Source organism: Vitis riparia, chromosome 1 (assembly GCF_004353265.1).
Source record: "Vitis riparia cultivar Riparia Gloire de Montpellier isolate 1030 chromosome 1, EGFV_Vit.rip_1.0, whole genome shotgun sequence".
Classification (NCBI taxonomy): Eukaryota; Viridiplantae; Streptophyta; class Magnoliopsida; order Vitales; family Vitaceae; genus Vitis; species Vitis riparia.
In genome coordinates, this window is record NC_048431.1 from 2,729,494 (window position 1) to 2,745,951 (window position 16,458).

General features: G+C 30.5%; 1 protein-coding gene across 1 annotated transcript; it reads right to left on the bottom strand.

Annotated features, from left to right (window-relative positions):
- Positions 1 to 10,295: 10,295 nt before the first annotated feature.
- Positions 10,296 to 11,940, bottom strand: LOC117926134 (probable galacturonosyltransferase-like 3). The gene has a single exon (XM_034845212.1). It carries the CDS (start codon positions 11,844 to 11,846, stop codon positions 10,809 to 10,811), a length of 1,038 nt encoding a protein of 345 aa, XP_034701103.1. The 5' UTR covers positions 11,847 to 11,940; the 3' UTR covers positions 10,296 to 10,808.
- Positions 11,941 to 16,458: the final 4,518 nt, after the last annotated feature.

Genomic DNA, 16,458 nt, shown 5'->3' on the forward strand with positions numbered 1-16,458 from the left:
TATACTAATTCAAATCAAAAGATAACCAAGGAAACTCGGTAAAAACATTTAATAAACTTTTGACAAGGGTAATCAATGATATTTGATTGGGTCAGAGTTCTAATTTCTAGTTATCTATATAATTTAAGGGGAAATGTTCTGCAATTCAATAAAAAATTGTGTAATTAATTAAAAACCACAAAAAATGGCAATGGTAGCACTCATATGAAAACAACGCCCTTACAATAATGGTGAGTGAAAGGGGCATGCTAACTAACACTTCTTCAATTTAACAACGTTATATGAAGTCGTGGTGTAAAAACAAATTAATAAACACCGTATTATAAGCATTTGAGATGGATAATCCAGTCTTATTCCTCCACCTATCACAATATTAATTTCAACACACGCATTTGACACGGCATGGTACGTGGAATTTGCAAGTCTTAGATACTATTATTAATGAATAATGGTACCAATTTATCTCTCCATAATCCACATACCTTGTTTCAATTTTCTACTCCTAGTTCACTTTTTAAATTGCCTTCCTTGAGGAAGATGCCAAATCATAGTGGAGTTGGTAAACCCAACTTAAAAGTCAATTCCAATTGTAATACATATTTATGAATCTCGAAAGTGAAACTATATATTATATGAAGCATTATTGCAATTATTCCCAATATTATAGCATTTCGGCATAGAATCTTTAGAAAAATTCCACGTGCAGCCGATCACCATAATTGAAATTTGAAACCTTCAACTAATCAAACCTGGGCGCTTAGCTCAGGGTTGGTTGACCTGATATCTTACATGGTACGGTAACGGGACAACCAGCGGTATTCATTAGTTTTTTATGATTCATTCATAGTCCCGCCGACAATTTGTTTTTTTATTTCCTAAAAAAAAAAAAAAAAAAAAAAAACCAAGACCATAAAATAAAAACTTAAATTTATAAAATACAAATTTTAAACGATTATCTAAAAATAATTAATATCTTATATACTTTTTTATCAAAGATATTGTTGATAGATGAATGAATGAAATTTTAATTATTTTTAAAGGATTCGTATTTTATAATTATTTGTATATGAGTGTATGAGAACTCATTTTCGTTTTTTTCCTAAATCCATTTTAAGAAGAATAGGTTTGTTGTAAACTATTTTAAAAATGTTTAAATATCAAATAAAATTGTTTTATTAATTGAAAAATAATTAAATGATAAGTATTTGATTTGATATATTTTACAATTAGAATTGTGAGTTTATTATGTTTTGTTGTTGAAAAGTATTAAAAAAAAAAGACTACGTAAAAATCATTTATTTAGGTTATGTTTGGTTCCAAAAATTAAGAAAAAATATAAGTAAAAGAAAATAAAAAGAAAAGTAAATTTAAAGTTAATAAATAAGTTTTATGTGTAAACTCACTTCACCTATGAGATTAAATAATTTGAAAAAACATACGTTTTTATTTAATTTTAATTATATTTGATTTTTTTTATATATAATCTAATCAAACATAGGAAAATTAATTTAAATTATTTTTTCGTTAACACAAACCAAACATAACCTAACTTTTTAAAACTATTTTTATATTCTCTTATTTTTTATTTTTCTTTTTTGGTATTTTTCTTAATTTTTTTAAAAATAGAAAAGGAAAATCATGCGGTTTAATAAAGAGAAACTATAAGTGGGAAGTCAACGAAAAGAAATAAAATGGGATCACCAAAACTAAGAGCTGTGCTGTGGTGGAACTAGAACATGGAGGATGGATGGAACTGGCCCAACTGGGCCTATGCCTCTGGCAAACCCATTACCATCCATGGAAGGAATCTTCATGTGAAGCGGCTATTCCCACTGAGAAAGAACACGTCAAGTACTACTGGCTATTCCAACTGATGAAGGACAACAACCCACCACTCACAGACGCACACCTTGAAATTTTGCTTTCATTTTCCTTCCATTTTCGTCACATGAATTTCATCTTCTTCGTAGTTACAAAGCCAAAGATTCTATTGATGAATTCCGGACGCCACCTTAAAATAGAAACCCTAGAAAATTAGAAATATCACGCGGATTTTGTAGCCGTCATTTGACGTTTTCAACTTTTAAGAATTGTTTGAAACCTAGGGGCGAAATTAAGTATTAGTTTTATTACGTGGGCTTATCTTAGAAGTTGACTTTATCAATCATTAATAAAAATTAAGTTTGATTCATGGTATGAGAGAGAATATTATATGATTTTTAAGTACTAAGTATTTCCTGAATGTGATGAAGATTCCTGGAATATTCGACAATAATTCAAAATTTATTAAAAATATGATATTGTCACTGTGGTTTTGATGAGAGCACGGCAAGTGGGAGGCTTTATGTTATCTCATATGTATGAGTCTACATACGTTTAGAAAGAGATTTCGAATTGATTTATTATGAATAAGAAAGTGATTGAAATAGTTGCATTTGGACGGTGAAAAGGGCTTGAGTAGACATAGTAAGGTTATTTTTTATTCTCAAAAAATTTAAGAGAAAATAATAAAGAAGAATAGAATAAAAAAATATAGATTTTAAGTTAATAAAATTATTTTTATTTGTTATTTCAAATTAAATAATTTGAAAATATATCATTTTTTAATTATATATATATTGATATTTTTTATGATATAATTGAATATGAAAAAATTATTTTTTAAAATATTTTTTTTCTTTTTTTAGTATTTTTCGGCTATGTTTAATTCCTAAAAAAATTGAGAGAAAATGTAAAAGAAAGAAAATAGAGAAAAAAAATATAAAAAATATAAAAATATAATAGTGTCTCTACAATAAGTAAAAGTAAAGGGCGTACTTGAGTGAGCCATGGAATGAAGGTACTATTGTGATATTTGATGAGATGGTAAGAGGTGGGGACACAAATATCGAGGGAAAAGGAGGTCCAAAGTAATGAACTAAGAAAGGAGTACCACTAAGAAAGGCATGGAAGGGAAAACAAAATGACCATATTTTGGACATCAAAGTAGTTGTTTGCATAAAGTTATCATGATCGATAGAATGGAAAATCATACTCAACAAATTGAACATGATGAAAAATGTACATTTTATTAGTAGAGAGTTTAAGATTTACATGCACTCAGCTATAGAATACCCAAGATATACGCAAGGTTTAAATCACTAATCTAACTTATGTTGAGCATATGGGCTATGTCAAGGGTAAGAAAGACAACCAAAGCTTTTGAATTTAGTGTAGTTGGGTGAGGTATGAAAGAGAGCTTCAAAAAGGGATTTGGAGTGAAGGATAGGGGTAGGCAATCTACCGATGATATATGTAGCTATTTGAAAGGCAAATGACCAATAAGAAAGCAAAATAAAGACTCAAAGTAACAAGGTTAAGCCTATCTCAACAATATGTCAAATCCTCGTTCAGATGAGCTATTGTATTAAGGTATTTTGGAGAGTAGTGAGATATTGAACACCATTAGTTTGAGGGGAGTTGGTGTGTTTTTTATCTTCCCTGCCAAAGTTAGGGTAGAGAGTCATTAGATTGGTATCAAAATAACATTCTGCAACTTTAAATTTCAGAAAAGTGACATTATATCATATTTAAGATGGAAAGGATAGAGTCAAGTATATTTGATAAAGTGATCAACAAAAATAACATAGTATTGACAACAAAAATGGGTGATAGGCCTATACACTAAGTTTAGAGAATCATGACTTGTTAAAGAAGACATACTAAATAAAAGCTTGTGACTCTTATTAAAATGGCATAAATCACAATTAAAACTAGATGACGTTAAGGAAGACAAAGGCAAAGAGTTAACAATTTGTTGGAGAATTTTAGCAGAAGAATGATCAATACCATTGTGTCAGCTACTTAAGGAAGTCTTAACTCCAACTAAAGCATAGGGAGGGATGGAAGTAATGTTGTCAAATCGAGGCCACTCATAGATTTCCCTTTTATTCAGGCCTTATAGAATATTTGCCCTCGTGGTAAGATCCTTGACAACAAAGAAAGAAAGAAAAAATTTCAATTGATATGTTGTTACTTTTGCAAAACTTAGAAACTAAAATCAAATTTTTTTGAAAAGAAGCCACACTTAGAATACTAGATAAAAGGAAAAAGTTAGAGTATGAGGAAATGTGTGTAGAACCAATATGATTGATAAGAAACCTAGAGTCATCTCCAATGATGATGTTATTCTACTCTCATAGCCTTAGTGTAGTGTTAGATTGTTAAGATCACTAGTCACATGATGATTGGCAACAGAGTTCATAAGCTAGTTGGGATTGGAGTTGTTCATTATGGTATGATGGGTAGTAGGTTGAGACATCAACCTAGCTTTGAGTTTGAAACATTGTAGCATAAAGTGACCATGTTTGTCACATATTTGGTAGACTATACTCTCGATTAGTGTTGATGCATTTTAGGTTCGATGATTTTTTGGATTTTGATTTTTGTCATCATTGCCATAAGTATAGTTGAATGGAATAAGTGTAGGCTTGGATCGTGATTCATCTCTCTTAAAGAAAGCTTCATGTTCAACCAATTTGTCATGCAATTCCTTGAAGGAAATTAGTTAAGAGAACAACATTAATCAAATGAAGCCTAAGCAAATGAAGCAACAAAATCAATAACAATAGAGTTTTGCATTTGTTGGGTATTTGTGAAGTCTTCTTTGGACTTGATGATTAACAAAAAAAAAAAACTCTTGAACAAAGACTTGAATCAAAATATGTTGAAATGATAACTTAGCAGGAAAATGAACTTACGTTATTGTTCAAAACACAAATGGTCATTGCATCACCCCTTGTCATGCTTGGACATCAAGGAAAAAAAAAAGCCTAGAAATGGAATAATGGGCATTAGAGAAGGATCGCTCATTAGAGTTGGATAGCTTTGATATCATGTTAAGAGTACTACTAAGACTTAAAATAAAAGAAACAATGAGGCATTGACTAGGATAGGAATTATCTTATTTTGTTAACAGATAGTATACATTTATATACACAAATCAATGGAGCTTTATACAAGAAGGTTAAATAATTAGGGTCCTATCAATAGAGTTATTTACCAAAGGGTGGACTAATTAGTTAGATTAGGAGTAATATTGGAAGCTATATAGTCAAAGAATTTGGTTCACGATTGTAGGCATAATGTATGTTAAATGATTATTGATTGATATTCTCTTTTACAAATATCACAATTGTAGGCTTGGAAATTTCAATGAGTTGATTGAGTTGGATGGATCATTTTTAGTTCTAACCATGGTTAACAAAAAATGTGAAATTGTAATTATATCATATATTATTTTACTTTGAGAAGAAAATATACATAACTTTATTTATTTCTTTATTATTTTGAGATATTGTCTTGTTTATTATTAAATTTTGATATGGATTATAAAAATTATAGACCAATTCAACCCAACCCAACCCAATTTTGATCCATACAACCTAATCAACTTGACTAACCTAAATTTAACCCGAGTTTAACCCAAGTTCAACCTAAATTTGGTTAAGTGATATTCGATTTGACTTCAATAAAACAATTCTTACTTCAGAATGGGCTTGAATAGCACACCAACATGACCAAACCCACATGAGTTGCAGCCCTTCTGTTCAAATATCCTTTGTTTAGGGCCTCTTCATCAGCGGGCCAGTGGGGAAGCCAATAGCCAAATCCAGGCCTTCATCTTCTTGCCACTTTGCTGATTCATGGGGGTTTAGGTCTGAATACAATTGTGAAAGATTCTAAAATATTTAGACCAATGTAAAAGCCCAAAAGGTGGAATTTTCCTTTAGTGCTTGAGACAGGAACCTCTTTTCCAACTATGACTACTTTTTCTTGGACAAAAATAAGTCTTAACCTGACCAGAAAATGTAACTTTCCCATTTGTCAATAATAAATTTGGACCATATTTGGTCATTCCATGCATCTGATAAAGGTATTCCTTGAATCTCATCCAACATCATTATTTTTAACTTTAAGGGGCTAGTTCAAATTGGTAAGGGCATAATGTGAAAAAGGGCCTAAAAGCAGTTAGTGGACCAGCCCATGTGGCCCAAGTGGGCAGGCTTTAAAGGTTGGTGTAGTATTATTAAGGCAAGAGCAGTGGTGGGTGGGAAGTGGGAACACCTTAACCCTTTCAACTATAAATTAAGTGAAAATAAATAAATAAATAAGGATAAAATAAAACTCCAAAGTAGGGATAGGAACGGGTCTCACCCGGCCCGGCCCGCTCCGCTCCTAGATCAATTCTCATCCTCATTCCAAAGAAAAACCTAAAGGGGTTGGCGGGTTAAAGAAATTTACCATACCCATCCTGTGATATTTCATTTATTTTTAAATATTTTTATAAAAACAAAATTTATTTATTTAATTATATATTTGATAAAAAAAATAAGGCTTTAGAATTTGGTTGTTTTACCAACCAATTTTCCCGTCTCAAGTCATGAGTAGAACTACAAATATGAAAATCATTATTTTCTTATAATACAAAAACTTTGACTTTAGTTTTCGTGGATAAAATTGAAAAAACTTCAAGAGAAAGAACTTTAGTTTCTTTAAAATAAAAAATAAAAAAAAAATTCTTTATTTTTCAACAGAGAGAGGAGAAAATGTATTCTTTCTCTTTCCGATTTTCAAAGAGAAAGTCTCTTGACAAACAAAAAACAAAGAACAAAAAAAACAAAAAAAAAAACCTTTTTTTAATAATGGAAGTTTTTGCTCCCCATTTTCTTATTTATTGGGTTGAATCGGGTTAGCTCACTTGGCCACCAAACCTAACTCCAACAATAATTATATATATAATCCTAACAAGATAAGATAAAACAATATCCAAACTTGTATTATTAAAAGAAAATCTCAAAATTATGTCAAACTCATTTTATTAAAAGTAGGGTGGGACAAATACTTAAAAATAATGTTTCATTATCATCCTTAGATATGAATATTTGTTATTATTTTAAATAAATTTAATGATAATCTTTTTCATAATTTTTAGATGATGACACTTCCCTCTCCCCCCATCATGATGATGTGATGTTTCAACCGTCCATCTCACTAAATGAGTCTAAATTAGACTTAAATTTAATCAAAATTTTAAATTGTCTTATCATTATCCAAAATAGTAATTACATATAATCATTTGTCACGTGCATAATTTCACTCATAATTAGCGTATAATACAAGTTTTTTTTCTTAATAAAGGAAAAACTGCCTTAAAAGTTATTTACTTAACAAAATTATTCTTCCTTGATAATTTCTCTAAGGACGAAGCATATATTTGATTGTCGTTAGGAGGGAATCTTCCAACAACTAAAGCCAAAACAAAATAATTGTTGCTTCAAGGAAACTTCTTCTAATGCGTAATAAAACGAACCCTTTTGTCTAGACTTTATTTGCATGATATGGTATAATATATTATTGTATTAAGCGGATTAAATAAAAAAAAATATTAATTGAACATTTAATATAATCAGATTGCAACTTGAATGGAATCTGACCTCTAACTTGAAGTACACAACACAAAGTTCAACTCAATCTCATTTCATTAAAGTTTAGATTTAGTTCAGATTGATAGAGTTAGACTTATAGCTAATTCAATAATGCTTAAAAACACTTCAAAGCATTTTTAAGGTTAAAATAAGTGTTTGATAATATTTGAAAAACATTTTAAGTATTTTGTAGAAAAATATCTCAGAGGCGTTTCTTTAAAAAAAACACTTTAAAAAAATTCATAATTTCATATATTTATAAAATACTATTTCTTGTTATTCTTCATTTCCCTTTTACTCTTGGCTTTCTTTTCACTCTCCTTTTCTTCTTTTACTTCCCTTTCATAAAAATAATTTTTTTAATTTTTTTAAGAATATAAATGTTTATATATATTTTTTTGTAATAAAAGTTTTCAATTTATTATAATATTTTCTTTTTTAATAAATGCCCTTTTTAGTAATTTGCTATTATTAGAAGCGTTTTTGAACTTATGCAATATATTATAAAAGACACTATTAGAATCATATTTCTAGATTCCTATAAAAGCGTTTTACACATAAGTGTCAATGAAGAAAACACTTTCAATAAAAACACTTCTACTAGAAACAGTGTTAAATGGGCTCTTACGTTGGTTGAGTTTATTGATTTGTATAATTTCAAAATTTATCTATGATTTTTTTTTAATCCTATATATTTATATGAAAAATTAAATAGTAAATAAAACAAAATTTCATGATAAGGAACAAAAAAATTGAAATAAATTTACATATATTTCTAAAATAATAAAAAATAATGTGATATTATTTTTAGGAATTTTTTAAAAATAATATTATTATATGAGATAATATTCATTATAAATATTATAAGAACATTAAATTGAGTTAGAGTTAAACTCGAGTTGTAACTTTAATTTGACCTTAACCTAAATTGAGTTCAAATTGAAAAAACTTAATAATACAAGTATTAAAAATAATTGTTAAATCTTATTGAAATGCTCGTTTGTGTTCTTGTTGGGATAGGCCAATTTACCCAACTTACCACCATAGGAATAATACATGGCATTATATTGATGTTAAATCGAGAAAAATACAAATTAAATATTTGGTAAATTGTACTATATATAAATTTCGTATTTAACATAATCCTCGTACCTCCAATACTGTAACCATATAAATAGGTAATACCATATATGAATATAAATTTTATATGGATATGGTATCATAACATGTGAAATTAATAGGAATATATGATCGTGTATTTATATGGATTTGTTATTGGAGGTATGAGTTTTATATCATGTCTTAATATGGATGTGGTATCGGAGATTAGAAAAAAAAAAAAAAAAAAAAAAGGTAAATTGAGAATTTAAATTCCTTCTTTGATGAATTTTTAGTATTAATCTAAAAGCCCACTTTTATGAATAATGTTAAATGTGTTAGAATTATAGTAGTAAAATATTTTTCAAGTTAATTACCAATACTGTAACTTTGAACTATAGTTTTAAAAAATTAAGATACGAATAAATTTTTACCACCTTAAGGTTATGATTGGTTTTTGAAAATTTTGAATGTGAGGGGAAGAAAATAGATAAATAAGTAAATAAATAAATAAAAAGAAAAAAAAGTGAAGAAAAATTAAAAATAGATTTAAAGTTAATAAATTATTTTATGTTATTTTAAACTTGTTTCACTTATTTTAATCTTTTATATAAGAATTAAGTAATTTAAAAATACATATTTTTTTAATTAATTTTAATTATATTTAATTTTATTTCATATTTTTACAATAAAATGAAACATAAGAAATTTAATTATTTTTCTTAGTATTTTTTTTTTCTTTAACATTTTCCTACAACAAGCATAGGATAAATCTTAAAAATTTTAAAAATAATTTTTAAAAACATAAAATAACTCATACTTTTTTATATAAAAATTAGGACTGAAAATATACCTAAACAACAATCAAGATATTTTTCTATTTTTTTTGTTTTTAAAAATAAAAAATAATAAGGATTCTCATATAAATAGTAAAAAACTTAAATTTTCATAACCTTTCACAAAATATTTAAAAACAATGTATTAAAAAAAATTACTATATCAAATTGAAATACAATTATTTATTTATTTATTTTTAAACAAAAATAGGAAGGGTATCAAAAGCAACAAAAAAAAAAAAACCAAAATAGAACTATAGTAATTAATAAAAAATTAAATCACTAAAACCTTTTTCCATGCAATTGATGAGAGAAATAACATGGTACCACCTCTTTTATAAAATTTAAATATTTTTTTTGAATATATTAAATTCAATACATCAATTTTCACTCAAAATCCCACAAGAAAACCATTGATCGACTTTTATATTATTTGTAACAATTCAGTCCTCTTTCGTATCGATTGTTCGCTTTAAACTTAATGTCTGATTATCGGTCTTTATTATCCTAAAATTAAGTAACAATTCTAACCAGTAAAAACAAAAAATAAGGTTACTAGTCACCATCATCCTCAATGAATAGTTTAAGGAATAAAAAAATTGTTTTTTTATCTAATTCTTTAAAATGAAAATATATTAAATTGATTTGAATAAATTTAAATTTAAGCATCCCCATTTGTCACATTGTCTTCAACATGACACGTTCGTAACGTACGGACGTAAGATGCGACCGAATTAGACCCTGGTCCCTCACCAACGTAATCAAGGTGTAGATAATGATCACATTCAAATTGGAATAGGCCTTAAGCGTATTTTCAGGACAAACCTAAGCTTATTCATTTAGTTTTTAAAAAATTATTAATATGATTTACTAATTCAACTAAAAATCTTGAACAGATAAATTAAAGATTCTAGGACAAATTTTAATAACTCAAGGACAACCGCTTCACAAGATTCTCGTTCATACCAAAACAACACCTCCGGTACCTACAAACAGACACCCCAAATAAACCATATATGATCTACCAAATAATGAAATAATCTTACCCCAAAAAGAATATTTAATTACACCAACAAATCGGTGAAAGTGAGAAGCGTAAAATCCTTGATTGCCCCAAAATCCAGCCATTTGGAGCGGTAAAAACGCCACAATGGCCCAATCACCTTCATCAACCGTAAAACCTTTTTTTTTTATTTTAAACTCATTCTTCGGGAAATCTGGGCCGTTAATCAGCCTTTCTCCTTTGTTTCTAAGGGCAGCGGCGCCATGTTGATTCCGGCGCCGACAAAAGCTGACGTCATCAATCCCACTAGCGTTATATCTTTTTACAGTTTCGGCCTCTTCCCTCTTTCAACGCTTTCTCTGAGTTCCACCGTCTCCGCCGTGGACGACGGTCGGAATCGTCAGCTCAGCTGTCCGATATCAGCGATGCGTGACGGAACAAATCGTACGGTGCCCACAAGCTGTCGAGTGGGCACGGTCGCTTCGAGTCCAGTCTCAGCCACGGCTTGCCTTTGCCACTCCAGTGAAGGAGACTCACCGGACCCGGGTGGAGATTTCTACATAATCCTTCCAGGTTGTCCCCACCAAGCCCGTGCTGGTTCCACCGGTGCTCCACCCCTTCCACGTCTCCGGCGAAGACCAGTAAGAACGGTGGCAGTGAACCTAGCTGGTAGATTCTATACCTCTTCTGTATTCTCATCCACGTCTCGAGTTTTTCCGTGAATTTGCCTTCGCGCCACCTCCACAGATCGATCACCATTACGCCTGTGTTGAAGTAACACGGCTTTCGACCCCGAAACGACGTCGTGAAAGCTGGGTTAGACCAGAATTTTGCAGTGAAGTAGTTGGTAAAATTGGCGTGGCAGTACTCCGGCGCACCGAGAACGTGCGGCCCTAGATTGATCTCCCACAGCTTTGCGACGTCATCGACGACGATCAAGTCGGAATCGAAGTATATTATCCTGCGGACGCCGCCGGGGAGGAGGTCCGCAAGATAGATTCTGGCGTAGTTGAGCGGCTGGTCAAGCGCTCTACGAATCGACGATGAGATCTTGCCTTTGACGAGGTTGGTATCGAAGTGGTACAGATGAAACGACAGATAAGGAAAGGTAGTGACGATGATCCGCCGTAGCTCCGCTCTCCGATGACTAGCAAGGAAATGGAAGACAATGTTTTCCGGACAAGACGCGTGCTGCAGAACTGACAAGACCCCAGCGATCGAGCCACGGAGATAAGTGGCATCGAGGGTCATGGCTATGTGAATGATAGAAGGGTTGTACGAACCCTTTGGCAGCGAAGACCACGTCGTCCTGGGGCATTCCACGCCGTTCCGAAATGCCGGTGCCTCACTAAACGAAGGGAGATCTCCGGATGTCACAGTCGCCGGAAAATGTACGGCAATGGAAAGGATCAGCACGATCGCCAACGGTGGTAACGGCAACATTGTGGCGGTGGTAGCGTCAGCAGCGTGAGTGTGGGTGGGGGGAAAGAGAAATAGATAAAGAGGAGGATGTAAATGAAAACGAAATACAAAACGTGGGGTCTATTTAGAAAAAAATAGATAAAAATAAATAAAACTAGAGTGGGGCCCATGAGATTGAGTGACACGGAGGGAAGAGAATAAAAATGTGTAAAGGCCAGGCTGGAAAGACGCGTCTTTTAGGTGTGATGTGTGATGGCTTTTAAAAGCGGGCTTAGAGACAATGGGTTTAAATCTGCCGGTGCCGGTTGCATTCCTGTCCACTCTACGCCCAGCCATACACAATGCCTTATCCTTGCCAATTGGATAATTTGATTTTCCGAATCAATATATAAAGTGAGGCATCTCAAATAATTACGAAACTCATCCTCTAAAATCAATTATTTTTTGTATTTTTATTTCGTTTTTTAATGATACCATAATTTCAAGGTTTCATTATGTTTTATTACCGTTTATTTTTCTGTCTTTTCTTATTCCGCTTCCACGTAATTTTTGAGATTGAAGTCACGCGCTGAAAACTGCGGTGGGTCAACAGGTGGTCAAGAGGTGGAATGATAATGGGAGTAAGTATAGGAATGCCATACACGCAAAATCGTAAGTTAAATGGTCATGAATGGTTTGGACCTACCTCCTTGCTAAATCCAAAGGCCTTTATTTTCTCGTCTAATCCCCCGATATTTGCCAGAAATTATTTTACAGAGACGTCCCCCTGAGCCAGAAGTAAATCGAAATAAATGTTTCGGACCTACCACCCTCACCAGTCACCAAATCCAAGGCTCCTCGTCTGTCCTCCACTCGTCTGGCCCCGTACCACAAACCCAACCACCCGATTCATTATTCATTGTGATGGGCACTGTTGAGGCCTCGTATTCTCAGCAATCCACGTAGTTGCCAAATGGATAAACATACGATCTCAACGAACACAAATTCCTGATTCAGCTGCTCCTGCAAAAGGCATCCGGACACACCCTCCGATGGTTTTGTCAGCCATGAAAAGAGAGATAAAAGTAGATGGCACAGTTGGCCTTTTTCTAGGTATTGAGGAGCTTACCTTCTTCTCTGTGCGAAGGTTCATATATATACCATTTGCAAACTCTCTCTCCTCCATAAATGATGGAAGGCTTTCTGGTTTACCATGATTGCCACTAGGTGGTGGCAGGGACATCCTCATCCTACGAACGGCTCTCAGAGATAATGGGAAGTGACTAGCTGTCACTTCTGTCTTTTCGCTCTGCAGGTATCAGAATATGATTTGTGACAGGATGTCAGAATGACGTAGTGAGGCACGCTTAGTTTGGCCAGTGATCCGGATGAACATATCCGGGTGGAACATGAAAGGTCGCCGGATGCGTAATGGCGGTGGTCCGGGATGAACGTATCCGGGTGGAACATGAAAGGTCGCCGGATGAGTGATGGCGGTGGTCCGGATAGGAAAGCGCGCCACGTGTACTCTTGGGGAAATCCGGATGTGGATATTCCGGGTAGGAACACGTGCCACGTGTCGTCAGGGGACGTGTGCCACGTGTCATCAGGGATGGGTCCCTACAGGCACGACTCAAATTTGACTCTATTTTGAACCTCAACTATAACCTTTACATGCCTCATACCCTAAGATACCCAAAAAATAAATAAATAAACTTAAAGCTTAAAATAGAGAAAATAGGTATAATTGGAATTTGGGCAGATGGGGTTAAAGTTGAGTAAAAGGTGGACAGCTGGGGAAATTAGTGTGCGCGTGAAGTTGAAAGAAGAGATGATGGGGGGTTGGGTGAGGGCAGGAGCAGGTACCATGATAGCGAGCGGCCGTACAAGTGGTGTCGGCCTTTACGCTTCACGGGCGCCGCTCTTCACCTGCGGCCTGTGCTCCCTCCCATCCATTTTGGCCTCGTCCTACCGTCAAATGGAGGTGAATTGCATAATGCATATACGACAAAGCCCATATATATGTATATATAAAAAAAAAAGTGTTTTAGTAAGCATTTAAAAAATAATTAAAAACAAATCTAAATTTAATATATTCAACCCAAAATAAATAGGATTTTGTACACTAATAAATGACATGTAGATACTACCAGGGGAGCCACCATAGGCTTAAGGGGTTGGCCCTCGAATTTTAAAAATAAAAAATTTATTTCATTTATTTAGAAATTGTAGAAAGTTTAAAATAAGTAAATATGTAGAAAGTTTAAAATAAGTAAATATGCAAATTTGCCGCTTTAAAAAACTAATTTCTTATATGAAAAAAAATATATAAAACAAAAATATTAGATAAATAATAGATTTTTAAGGGAAAAAGTAGATTTTGACTCATTAATGTGAAAAAATTTAGAAAAATGAATATCCTTTTATAAATCAGTTTTATCTTCATCCACTTAAAAATATTTTAAAATATATACATTTTTATAATTATTTCATAAAATACTCTTTTACTTTATAATATTAAATAAAATTATCAAAAAAAATTAATTTATCATTTTATTTTGAAAAAAATATATAAATTTTTTATTATATAATATGATATCAAAATCATTTTGAATTTTTTTTTTCAAGATTAAAATCTTTCTACTTCCCTAATTTATAATGGTTTTATATCCTGTATTATATAAATCTACTCATTTTAAAAAAAAATAAAATTGAATAAAAATTTTGATAGTTGACATAAATTTTTTAAATTTCTTCCTATCTCAAATCAATTTCATAAAAAATAAAAAAATAAAAATTGTCAATCATGTTAGTAACTTGACAAATCAAATGTCATTTTAAAAAATAATTAATTTATTTACAAAAAATTGCATATATTTTAAAATATTTTTAAATGGATAAAAATAAATATAATTTATAAAAGTTGAGTTTCATTTTTCTAAATTTTTTCAAATTAAGGAGTCAAAACCTACTTTTCCTCTTGATTTTTAAACCAAAAAGTCTAAATATTAAAAAAAAAAACTCAAAATGAAACAAAAAATAGGCTGCAATAATTTTTTTTAATAAAATATAAAAAAAATTATAATAAAAAAATTGATCTTGTTAGATTTATTTCATATATATTATGATTTAAATAAATTTAATTTGATAAACATGAAATAAAATTTAAATATAAAACAAATAAATATTTACTTACCAATTTATAAATAATTACATAATTATTTCAATATATGTTATTTAAATGTTAAAATTTTATTTTCTTTAAGTATTTGATATTTTGATATTTTATAAAATACCGTTTTTATTTTTAATTTGATTTAAAGATGTTTCTAAATGTTTATATTTTAGGTTTAATCAAGGATTTATTAATTTCAGACTACCTAAATTTTAATAATATTGTACTTACATCATAAATAACTTAAAAAAAAATATTTTATCATCACCGAATGATTTATATTTGATTACTTAAATTGTTTAGATTTCTTATTGTCTTTTTAAATTCCTTTCCCGTAAATATTATTTGAATTTTTTGATAAGCTTTTAATAAAATGTAAGGCTATCTTGTCAATATTTTTAATATTTTTGTTATTTAATTTATCATATTATAAATTCTTCTTTACTTTTATAGCTAATATCAATAATTGTTTTTTTATTGAATAATATCAATGCTACTATTTCTAAAATATGAAAATTAATCTACAATTATTACAATCCATAATTTTTTTTATTTTGCCTCTCTCACCACAATTTCTTAGTCCCCATGGATACTACTTCATGATATAAGTATAATATGTGGTTTTAGTTGATGCTATCTCTCACTTTAGGGTGCATGAAACTTAAATTATTTTTAAAGATTTTTTTTTACCACTAAGATTATATATTAAAACATATTTTTCCTTCATATATATAACAGATTTTGTTTTATTATTATAAATTTTTTATATATAAAAAAAGTAAGAGACCAATTTGGTGTTTATTGAACTTTCAATATGTACCGTTGAAAATGTATAGAAAAATCTAAACTGTTGGATGAAGATACAAAAATTGGGATCAAATATAAAATATAAGACTAAAATATAAAATAATATAACTTAAATATATATATGATACAACTTGATTCATGTCCTTTTTCAATTTCTATGGATACCTCTATTGTAATTGTACCCTAAAAAAAAGTATATGCCATTGTGATTGTAAAACATATATAGTTATATTATTAAAATTAATAACAATAGTTTTATCATTATTAAAAAAGGTTTTTTATTTATTTAAGAAATACTAATTTTTAAATCATTTAATTTCTTTGAGTATTGTCCAACATCTTATTTTTTTGAGAAAAATAGTTTTAAATATTATCAACTATTTCTAATCCTTTAAACATAAGTGTCCAACTAGCTCCATGTAACCTAGTCTAATTTCACCATTTCTTTGCCCTTGAATATGTGAATCAACACATTGTTAAGACGAGCTTTAATAAACGCAAGTAAGAGGTTTGGGGTTGATTACGATATCTATGGAACCATTGCATCTACTATCTTTTGAACCTTTGACTAAAAAGTTATATTAAAAGGAAAAATATGGTGAAAAGTGTTTAGAATTATTAAGAGTAGTTAGTTTGGTGTTATCAAGTTGTTATTAAGTTGCTGAAAAGAAA

Excerpts from the sequence above, each read along its gene's own strand:
- LOC117926134 (XM_034845212.1), bottom strand. The coding sequence starts at position 11,846 with ATGTTGCCGTTACCACCGTTGGCGATCGTGCTGATCCTTTCCATTGCC.